The sequence below is a fragment of the Ovis canadensis genome, chromosome 1, assembly GCF_042477335.2.
Source record: "Ovis canadensis isolate MfBH-ARS-UI-01 breed Bighorn chromosome 1, ARS-UI_OviCan_v2, whole genome shotgun sequence".
Classification (NCBI taxonomy): domain Eukaryota; kingdom Metazoa; phylum Chordata; class Mammalia; order Artiodactyla; family Bovidae; genus Ovis; species Ovis canadensis.
The window spans coordinates 112,835,756-112,847,095 of record NC_091245.1 but is presented as its reverse complement, the minus strand read 5'-3'; the positions used below and the strand labels follow the sequence as shown (position 1 = coordinate 112,847,095).

General features: G+C 44.7%; 1 protein-coding gene across 3 annotated transcripts in view; it reads left to right on the top strand.

Annotated features, from left to right (window-relative positions):
* The first annotated feature begins 637 nt into the window (after positions 1–637).
* Positions 638–11,340, top strand: part of CD244 (CD244 molecule) — a 36,445-nt gene continuing 25,742 nt past the window's right edge. The window contains exons 1-2 of one of the 3 annotated variants that reach the window (XM_069546161.1): positions 703–1,016; positions 3,430–3,508. Coding sequence is in view for 1 of the 3 variants with exons in the window: in XM_069546150.1 (XP_069402251.1) it covers positions 956–1,016 (61 nt within the window). In the remaining 2 variants the exon portion in view is untranslated. Of the gene's footprint in view, positions 1,017–1,063; positions 1,259–3,429; positions 3,509–11,340 lie in introns of those variants that run through there. The other 2 variants (XM_069546150.1, XM_069546170.1) reach the window with 2 other exon arrangements.

Sequence of the window (11,340 nt, the reverse complement as noted above, 5' to 3'; positions counted from 1 at the left end):
CTGAAAATATTTTCTGCTGAGGGGAAAGCAGAAGAAAAAGAAGGGCAAAGAACTCTGGGTGCGGTCTCAAAGCTATTGAGTTCTGGGGAAAGTGGGATGCCTCCACCCCTCCATGGCAGTGTGAAGAGTCAAAGGCTGCCTGGCCTTTCTGGAAGGTGGGATCAAAGTGTGTGTTGGGGGGGCAGCAAAAATGGGTCTACATGCAGTCTGGGTGGGAGAAGCTGAGAAGAAAGAACTATTACGGGAAAGTAGAAAAAGAGGATGGGAAGGAATTTAAAAGTACATCGGAAGCTAGGCAAAAGGATATTATTATGGAAACATTTTAATTTGGATGTGCTTAAGGTTGAAACTTTGGTATCAACCTTCAGAAAACCCCCAGGCTGCTAGATTTTTCCAGTGCCTTTACTTGTCTCCTTTGGCATTTCACCTATTTATATAGTGATCCACTTTTCAATCTACATCCTTCCCAAACCCTCTGTCCTTCATCTTCACAATGTCTGTTGGGATTGGACAGGCTTACACAATGGCTGTTTGGTCCCCATATAGTTTTCTCTATATTGCCAGTAGGATGCAGAGAATTGGGAACTTTCTTGGGCATCTGTCCTTTAAACAAAGCAGCTGGGCTGGGGCAGAGCTCAGGACAAGATTTCTAAGTTGGTTTTGTGAGTCACTGTGTATTCTGAGCATCCGCCCACTTGAGGCGAACTTCGCAAGTTTAGCTTGTGGGAACTATCAGACCAGGTCCAGGGACTGGGGCTTCCTCAACAACCCTGCTAGCGTTCAGCTGATGAGAACATCCTCAAGCTGAGGAAATTGTGGCTGAAGCCCGACAGAGTTCTGCTCCCTGTCACCCTTCTGCTGATGGGTGGCTGCTGAGCTTGTGCAGGGCAGAGTATCTGGTGGGAAGGGAGCTGGCTTGACCCCTCTGTGAGCTTCTTACATTTGTTCTGTGGGCATGCTGGGGCAAGTGCTTGCCCTCACACTCCTCCTGCTCATCAAGGGACATCAGGGCCAAGGTAAGGAGGCCCAGCCTGGTAGGGGTGGGCTGGCATGGACCAGGAGCTGTGGCCTTCAGGGAAATCAGGATGTGAGCCTCCGGATTGTGCTGCTTACCTGGTCACCTGAACCTGTGACTCGGAGCAGCTCCCTGCAGCTCTGGGCAGGCTGGGTCAGACAGCAAAGGCTGGCAGTGGGTTGGGAGGTCTTTGAGAAGTGTGCATCTGGCCATGCCATCAACAATCCAGGCCACCTTGGCAAGGTGAGTCCTTCGCACCAGCTTCAGTTTTCCTTTCTGTCTAGGGGGGAGAAAGTGTCCTCTCTGCTGGCTGTAAGAATGAAATATCCTCTCATTTGGTGCAGTTGCCAAAAGAGAGAAGAAGCGGCCATGAACTTTCTCAAAGGAAGTCGAGTGGTTCTGAAGCTCAGAGACTGACAGATTATTCTCTGAGGCAGGAAAGTTGAGCCCTGGCAAGTGATAGGCGGTGTGGAGTGGGGGAGGGGGATAGGAGGCGTGAGATGAAGGCCTGAACAGAGGCTTTACTTGCAAGAGCTGGTCCCTCTCCATCAACTCTGTCAGCAGCCCAGAGGCCAAGTGAGCCTGAGAATTATTAGGGAAATGTTGACTGGGGGCCTTCCTAGTGGCTCAGATGGTAAAGAATCTGCCAGCAATGAGGGAGACTGGGGTTCGATTCCTGGGTTGGGAAGATCCTCAAGAGAAGGGAATGGCTACCTACTCCAGTATTCCTGCCTGCAGCGTTTTGTGCACAGAGGAGCCTGGCAGGCAGAAGTCCATGGGATCACCAAGAGTTGAACATGACTGAGTGACTAACACTTTCACTTTGGCTGGGGGCAGGGGGCGGGGAAGGGAAGAGAAGGAGACACTATTAGGAAGTTCCATCACAAACTGAAAACTCTCAGGTGGGCCCTGAGCCAACAAATGAGGGGGCAGGGAATCTCAATGAGGGGTGCTCCCCCTTTCTCTCCAACCTTGTCTAGGATGCTCTGAAACTTGGAGCCTGCATTTTAAATCAGTAACTCTTTGCAGGGCATGGTGAATGGAGGTGGAATGAGAGGAAGGCACACTTGGTTGCAAAGGGAGGAAACTGAGGCACAGGGAAGTGTTTGTTTAGGGCCTGTTACAAGCTGTCCCTGGGTACCCAGTTCAATCACTGAGCCCCTGGCACTCAGATATCCTTCAAGAAGAAGATTCTAGGCTCCGGCATTTGTATGAGTACAGGTGGAGTAGGGCATGGTGTGATGAGGAACAGGGAGAAGAGAGAGAAGTCTGGAGCCTGGGGATCATGTATGTGGGCTAGGCGGGGATCCAAAGATACAGGATCCCAGGCAAGAAAGCTAGATTAGAACCTTGAAAGCCAAGGTAGGACCCACAGGGTTTGATGCCTGGCTTTGGGAGTGCAGGAACAGAAGGTCCGGGCTGACTCTGAGATCATGAGCCTACATGATGCTCCCTCCATCCTTGTGGCACTGTCTCTGGGCACGGCCATGCCAAATCCATTGCAGGGGGAAGCCAGGTGGCGATTCTTTGAGCACTGGAAAGGATGGACTTGGGCCTTACGGAACTTTTCTCTCTTCTTACTATACACTGTGTCTGTGGGGCTGGCCTTGAGTAAGTTGACTGAAACTGCTATAGTTATTTGTTTCAATTTTTAAACGTCTTAGTTTAAAATAATTTTGACATTTCAGGGAAGTTGCAAGAATAGTACAAAGAATTCTTGTATTTCCTTCATCTAGATTCACCAGTTGTTAACATTTTATCACATTTGCTGTATTTCTCTTTCTCTCCAAATATATGCATGTGTGAATAGCTGTATAATAATAATAATTTTTTGTGGAATATTCAAGGGTAAATTGCAGACATCACCCCCTTTTACTCTTAACTATTTTAGCACACATCTTCAAAAACCAAGAATGTCCCCATATCATGATATCAGCACAGTTATAAAATTTAGTAAATTTAACATCAATGCAATCAAATATATAATACATATTTAAATATTACCAAATGTCCCCCCAGTGCTGTGTGCATGCTTGCTAAGTCGCTTAAGTCGTGTCCTACTCTGTGTGACCCTATAGACATAGCCCATTGGGTTTGTCTGTCCATGAGATTCTCAAGGCAAGAATACTGGAGTGGGTTGCCATGCCCTCCTTCAGGGGATCTTCCCAACCTAGGGGTTGAACCCACATCTCCTAGTCTCCTGTATTGGCAGGCGGGTTCTTTACTATTGGAACCACCTGGGAAGCCCCAGATGTGTGATATAACATCTTTTTTTTCCCATCCAGAATCCAACCAGGATCACATATTGCATTGTTATTATGTCTGTTTTTTAAATTATTTGTTTATTTGGCTGTATTGGGTCTCACTTGTGGTGCAAAGGATCTTCTTCGCTTCACGTGGATCTTTCATTGCAGTGCATGGACTAAACTCTCTACTAGCAGTTGGGTCTCTCGGGTTTCAGTATCGGAGACATGCAGGCTTAGTTGCTCCAAGGTACGTGGTATCTTAGTTCCTCAACCAAGGATCACACCTGTATCACCTGCATTGCAAGGCAGATTCTTAACCACTGGACCAGGGAAGTTCCAGTTGCTGTGTCTTTTTGGTCATCTTTAATCTACAGTCATTCCCTAAACTTTCTGCATATTTTATAACATCAACATTTTTGGAGTACAAGTCAGTTGTTTTCCAGAGAGTTCTACAATCTGAGTTTGTCTGACATTTGGTCATAAGATTCAGGGCAAGCATTTTTGGCAGGAATACCACAAAAGTGACATCACGTCTTTTTCAGTGTATCCAATCTGGAGACACAATGAGAGTGAAACATTTTTTTCTAAAACTTGGTTTACTGAAGAATTCAGTACGTATCACATATGTGTAAGAAGTTCATGTTATGCTTTGCACAAGTCTTCCAAAGCTCTCTCACTTCTCACAGAAGAAAAGCCATACATTTCACCGTGGTGCGTGTGATCCAGCCCCCCCCCCATCCCCCCCCCACCCCCATCCCCCCCCCCACCCCCCCGGCCATTGCTTCTCCTCTGCTCCTCTCATTGCGTTTCAGTCTCGCTGACCTATGGCCCTCACACTTATTTCACTGGGCCTTTGCACTGTTTTCTACATGGAATGCTGCTTCCTCCTCATTTTCTGTGAGGTTTGTTTCCTTATTCTGCTCAGGTACTACCTCCGCAATGATGTCTTTTCCACTAAAAATAGCCCCTCCATCTTGCACCTCCTTGTCTCCCTCTTGGCTTATTTCTCTCTGCATGCTCGTCTCCATTTTACATACTACATGTTTATTTTCGTTTTATTTTCTGTCTCCCAGTTTCCACTTCACCTTATTAGAATGTAAGATCCATGAAGGCAGGGCTTTTGTTTTGTTCACTCCTCTATCTCCAGCATCTTGAGCAGTATCTGGCACAAGTATATCCTCAATAAATATTTATTGAATGAATGAATACTTTAAATAATCCATAGAATAAAGTGAGTTTATTGGCCTACCAGAAAGTTTCATTGGGAAAACTGTTTAAATTTTAAAGCATGTACTATCTCTGTGGCCTTGAGGAAGTTAACCAACCTCTTGTTTCTCAATTTTTCATTCAAATCATGAAATTAACAGTGGTGTCTGCTTCCGAGGGGATGTGTGAGGATTAGATGAGATATAGTATATAAAGTGCTTAGAGAAATGGTGAGTTATTACAAGAACTCCAAACTGAAAGTTCATGTTATTCAGCTCTTTGGAAGCAAGGCATATATTTCACTTAGTTTTGTAGTCAGAGTTAAGAAGAGAGAGATTATTTGGTAATCTTTTGTTGAACTCTAATTAATTGAATAGAAAGTGAGTTAGAGCATGTTGAGATAAGATGATAAAGTTTTAAGTGTGACCCTTTTCTGAGGGTTTCTTGTTGTCATAACCAAGATCTTAGGGAGACTTCAACATTTTTTCTTTTACTATTGGTATATGAAAATATTTTTGAGATAAAGATCTTTGAATTGGATGGATAGATTGATATTGCACAGTCTTAAGAGAAGTTTTATGTTTTATTTTATTAAAACAAGTATTTATTAAAGCTTGAGTTTTCATCAAAATAACACACAGATAAGCAGTGCACAGGCATTTGTTATTCAAAAAATGACTAATGCATTTATTTCTCATAGAGTCCTGTATATATAATTTCATATGCAGGTATGCTCTGTAAATTTGTGTTTTTATTCTCTTAAAGTTTTGACAATTTATCAATTTTATATGCCTTCTAGATAGCTACCATGTTGAATTTTTTTGGAAAATGTTTTAGCAGTTTGTATCACTTGCTTCTCTCTTTGACTTTTAAATTGGAGGATAATTTCTTTACAATGTGTTAGTTTCTGCTGTACAACTTGAATCAGTTATAAGTATGCATATATAGATGTCAATATTTTTATCTTAAGGCAACATGTATTCAAGACATTGAAGCACGTGATTATACTGTATTGTAAAACAGTCTGTTTTCACAATAGCGTCTTCCCTCTCTTTTTGCATTCCTTCCCTTGATATGCTTTGAACAGCTCTGCACCAGGTGCTGGGCTAGAAACTGAGGATCCAGATGTGAATCAGCACACAACTCCTTCATTCACAGAGCCTGCACCATTTACATCAGTGAACATACAATTACAGTTGTGGTTAGCGCACAACAAAGTGCCTAACACAGCAAGTCGTCAAAACATGTTAGTTGAGAAAATAAATGAATTATTTTCAGACATCTTAGAGGACAACTGGGATGATTTTTGGGTCAGATGTGTTGGGGAGCAAGGAACTTCAAATCACCGCTCATAAGAGTGGACTTGAGCCCTAAAGCTCACTTTGAACCCTAAATTCAGATTTTGGCTATGCATTCTGAGGAAACTCTAAAGGACACACCAGAGACTCAATGCCCAGGAGCTGCAAAGTTTGGGGTGAGATGTGCTGGACAAAAAAATACATAAATAAGGGCAGGGACAGCATCTTACAGACAGCTCTGAAGGCTGCAGACTATTCCTGTAGGTTGTGTTGAAACTTTCACTTCTCAGGTGGGAGTCACTGATTGCAAATGCTTTGGCTGGGATCCAGGTAAGTTCTAAGAAGACTGGATTCATTTCTGTCCATCTTTTCCTCTTTGTACTTCCCCTCAAACAAAGCATGAACAATGAAGTTCCTGTGTATAGGAGAGAGATGAGGACTCAGGAAACTCAGGGCTGCAGCACTACCAGAGGGAGTCAATTCTGTAGAAATATCTCCAGAGGTAGCTGGACCATTGTCTTCATGATATGTGTGCAGAGAAGCGCACAAAACTATAAACATATACGGTAATGAGTTATTAAGTGAATACACCCATGTATCTACCACACGCTCTCTCCCTTTCTTATCTCCTCTGTCTTCCACAAATATAACTACTCTTTTGACTTCTAACATCATAGGTTAGTTTTGCCTGTATATAAATGGAATCATAACTATGTACTCTTGCATTTGGCTTCTTTTGCTCAACATCTGATGAGATTTATCTCTGTTTTCACTTGTAGCTGGTTGTTTTCATGGCTGTACAATAGTTTATTCATGTATTCTACTATTGATGAACCTTTGGGTTGTTCCCAAAGTATTTTCCCTATTATAATCACACTGCTATGAGCCATTTTTATTTCTTCTTTCTTTGGCTGTGCTGTGTGGAACTCAGGATCTTAGTTCTCGACCAGGGATCAAATTTGCACCTTCTGCAGTGGAAGTACAAAATCTAAACCGCTGGACAGCTAGGGAAGTCCCCTATGGGCCTTTTTGTGCACGCATGTCTGCTGGGTGTATCTCTGGGGGTAGAATCCCTGGGTATGTATATATACATCTAGCAGATGCTGCCAAACTCTTTTCCAAAGTGGCTGAACCAAGCAGTGTGTGAGAGTTCCAAGTAGCTTCAGGGTCACTGCCTTTGTGTTCTCTAGACCTGCAAATGGGAAATGAAAGCGCAGGGCTGTGACGCCTGAAAGGTGAAAGTCAAAGCCAGGGGAACCACATATCTGTGGCGTCCCTGGTATTCTGCACGAGATTCCTACAAAGAGTCATTTCTGGGAACTGAATTTAATTAATTATTTAATCAACTGAACATTTCATTAAACCTTTCCTATGTTCCAAGAACTATGTAAGATTTTGTAGAGGAAACAAAGATGAAACACAATTTGGTTCCATCCTTATGAATCTTTCAGACAGGGGAAAATAGGCCTGTATAATATCAACTCTAAGGGAAGACAGAAAATACTACGTGTCACTGACAGGCAGATTAATCCCAAGCACAAAGGGTGCAAAGAAGATGGAAATTCCTTCTAGGTTGGGACACTGGGGAAGTGGCCTTGAAGGATAAGCAAGAGTTCAGGATGAGACTTCTCTGGTGGTCCTGTGGTTAAGAGTTTGCCTTGCAATGCAAAAGACACAAGTTCGATTCCTGGTCTGGGAAGATCCCACATGACAGAGAGCAACCAAGGTCCTGTGCCACAACTACTGAAGCCCAAGCACCTAGAGCTCATGATCTGTAATACGAGAAGCCGCTGCAGTGAGAAGCCTGCATTCTACAATGGAGAGTGGCCCACCCTCAACACAGCTAGAGAAAGCCTGAGCATAGGAACAAAGACCTAGCACAGCCGAAAATAAAAAAATAAAAAAATAAATAATAATAATAATAATAAGAGTTCAGGAGAGAGGAGTAAGGTAGGACAAGATAGGCAGAGGGAAGAGCCAAAACAGGAGGGAAAACACAGATTTGAACAAGGAAACATGAGAAACAAACACACATTTATCTTGGAGAAAGACAGTATTACAAATGGCATGATTCAGTTAACTGATACAATGAGTGGGACCTAGGCTAGATAAATTTGACGTGGGGTGGGGGTGGGGGTGGGGGTGGGGGTGGGGGTGGGGGTGGGGGTGGGGTGGGGGTGGGGGTGGGGGTGGGGGTGGGGTGGGGAGGAGAAGTTGCTTTATCTAAGAGGAGCAGTCAGTAGGAAGCTCCCAAGGGAGGGGCTAGGCTGAGAAGAAGAGAGGTGATAAAGTGGGTTGTGGACCTGGAGGGTATTTTATGTACTTTTGCCTTAACTAGAGCCAGACCTGCCCCAGCACTTTGGGGAACTCACTGAGCTTTATCCACTCAGTCCACATCAGGAACCCCTTCTGTTGCCTCACCCCAAGTCTGGTGTCATAACTCAGAACTGAGAAAACCTCAACATCCTTTGCTGGGTAGGGGAAGTTATACTTTTCTGAAAGTTGTATTTTCTCTCTCCTGCCCCCTCTCCCGGGGCTCAGGCCACACCCTTCCTCCCACCTCCCCTTCCTCAGATCAGCACGTCCACATCAGAGGAAGCTGGGCTGATTGTGGACACTGCGTGGCTCTGGAGGCAGCAGCTCTGCCCTCCCTTTGCAAAGTTGTTTTACCCCATTCTTTCTTAACCACCGGAAAAGGGGCCTCAAAGTTGCTGAGCGCTAACAGCGGGGGCGGCTGCAGCCCCGGGGCCTCCTCTGGCCACCGGAACTTGCTGCGGCCTCTCCCCTCTGAACACCTCGCCACTTGTCCCGGCCACCTCTACCTCTCACTAAGCAAGTGAGAACTTCTGTTGAGTTACCTTTCCGCACTGGAGTTTATTGTCTCTCTCTTTGGCACGCACGGCCCTCAGGGACAGGGACCAGGTCTTTCTGCATCAATTACACTCCAAGTCACCTTATTGCTGTATCGCTCCCACGGCAACCTCACCCTATCTGCCTCCCTGTCCAGCCCTGCCTCACCCTTAAATATCTTCCTTTCCCCCACACCGGGCTGTTGAAGGCTGCAGAAGAATATTCAACAAAGAGCAGCTACAGACTGAAGGTCTTCAATTTCTGCTGGGTCCACAGGTGTCCTGGGAATCCTTGTTTTTGATCTACAGCTTTCCCCATTCTCCAGAGGGGTGATTCCGAACCTTCACTGTCTCTTCAAGATCCTATTCCATCATCACAGCCTCTATTGGCCTACACTCTCCTTCTCCAAGGAAATGGAGATCCCAGTCAGGGATTCTGCCAACTCCATCAACAATCCCTTAATGTTAGCTGACCTCACCTTATCTCCTTTAGGTGACCACACTCGGATCTGCTCCGTGTTAGGCAGCTCTCCTCCCGTCCTTGGTCTGTCCCTGTCCAAGGTCATCATGCCTTCTTCTGGGAGGCCATCCGGGACCTGCCCAGTCCATGATATCTCTGATCTTTCTTCAGCTGTTCCTTTTCTATTGGTTCTCCGCTCTTAGTTCATTATCCTGCCATTTGAAAATCTGTGTTGGAATACCACCCAGCTTTCCTCTCCTGTGTTTTTCTTTCCCAAGTGTCTCTTTTACTACTCATACAGGACACTTTCCTTCTGGTACCTCTGGTCACTGAATGTGTTTGTGATTTTTTTCCCCACACCAAGGAATCTTCTGTGACACCAGCTGTGTGTCCTACAATTTGACTCAGTTCTGACACCATCTGCCCAGAGACAGAGTTAGAGCTCAGAGGTTAAGGGCTGTGTTTCCACAAGATTGCCTCCCCCTGGTATTACAGACACCAGTCTCAAGCCCAGGTTGTAGATCAGAGGTTCCAGTGATCTCGTCCTCTGGTTCAATTAATTTGCTAGAGCAGTTCATAGAACTCAAGGAAACATATTTCCCAGTTTATTAAATAATATGAAAAAAGGTACAGATGAACAGCCAGATGAAGAGATACACAGGGCAAGGTCTGAAAGGGAGCTTCTGTTCCCTTGGAGTTGACGTTCACCAAGCGGGAAGCTCCACTAAACTCATTCTATTGGGATTTTGTGAGGGCTTCTTCACTTAGATGTGGTCAGTTTTTAACTGTTAGCTCCTGTTAACTCCATTTTCATTCTCTGTCCCTCCTCTGAAGAATGGGGAATGTGGCTGAAAATTTCAAGCTTTTAATCGTGGCTTGGCTTTTTTTTCTATTGCCCAGTCCCTCCCACTTGAGTCCACCCTGAGTCACCTTTAGAATATATTTTTTAAAAATTATTTAACTTACTTTCTGGCTGCACTAGGTTTTTGTTGCTACCTGCAGGCTTTTCTCTAGTTGTGGAGAGTGGAGGATGCTCTCTAGTTGCAGTGTGAGGCTTCTCACTGCAGTGCCTTCTCTTGTTGCAGAGCGTGGGGTCTAGAGTGTGTGGGCCTCGGTAGTTGTTGCGCGTGGCCTTAGTCGTCCTGCAGCATGTGAGATCTTACCTGAGTAGGGGTTGGTCTGTGCCCACTGCGTTGGCAGGTGGATTCTTAACCGCTGGACCACCAGGCAAGTCCCCAGAGTCATTTTAATAAAACAAAGGATGTTCCTGGTGCTCTTCTTACTAAGGAATTTACAAAGGTTTTAGGAGCCCTGTGTCAGGGATGGGGTCAAAGACTAAATGCTAAAGCAAAAGATGCCTTTATCACTGGGAAATTATAAGGATCAGAAACTCTGTGCCAGGAATGGGGAGTGGAGAGAGACTTTTATGTATATAAAAATGACACATATATGTGTATATAAATATACATACTGTCCATATGTGTATATTTCCATTACCTCAGAAAAACCAAACCAACAAAGCAAAATAACACCTGATGTTCTTCCTCTGGTAGTTTCTTTCCTAGCTCCTTTTTATTTGGAGACAGACTCTTTGTAAGTGTACAAACTGGTGCAATTCACATGAAAGTAAAAGAAAATAGAATAGTGTAATTTAAAAATGACCACAAAGGCAGCATAGCATCAGAAGTGTAGATCACACATTCGATTCCTTAAGTATTTAACAGTCTAGTCTATAGCTTAATCACTCCTTGTGTACTTTCTATTCAATTTTGTCACAATGAAGGAGAACTAGAATGAAGGCTCTATTTCCTTAATTTATTTTAATTTTGACTTGCACACACTGTCAAACACAGTTATTTATTTATTTATTTTACATTTATTTTATTTTTTCATTTTTGGCTGCGCTGGCTCTTCTTTGAGCTTGTGGGCTTTCTCTAACTGTGCAGGGTGGGGGCTATTCTCTAGTTTCGGTATGCAGGCTTCCCATTGTGGTGGCTTCTCTTGTTGCAGAGCATGGGCTGTAGGAGCACAGGCTTCAGCAGTTGCAGAAAGCCGGCTCAGCAGCTGCGACTTGCTGGTTCTAGGGCACGTGGGCTTCAGGAGTTGTGGCACAGGGTCTCAGCTGTGGCTCATGGGCCCTAGAGCTTGCAAGCTTCAGTAGCTGTGGTGCACCGGCTCCGTTGCTCCTCATCATGCGGGATCTTCCAGGATCTGGGATCAGACCTGTGACCCCTGCATTGGCAGGTGAACTCATCCCACTATGCAA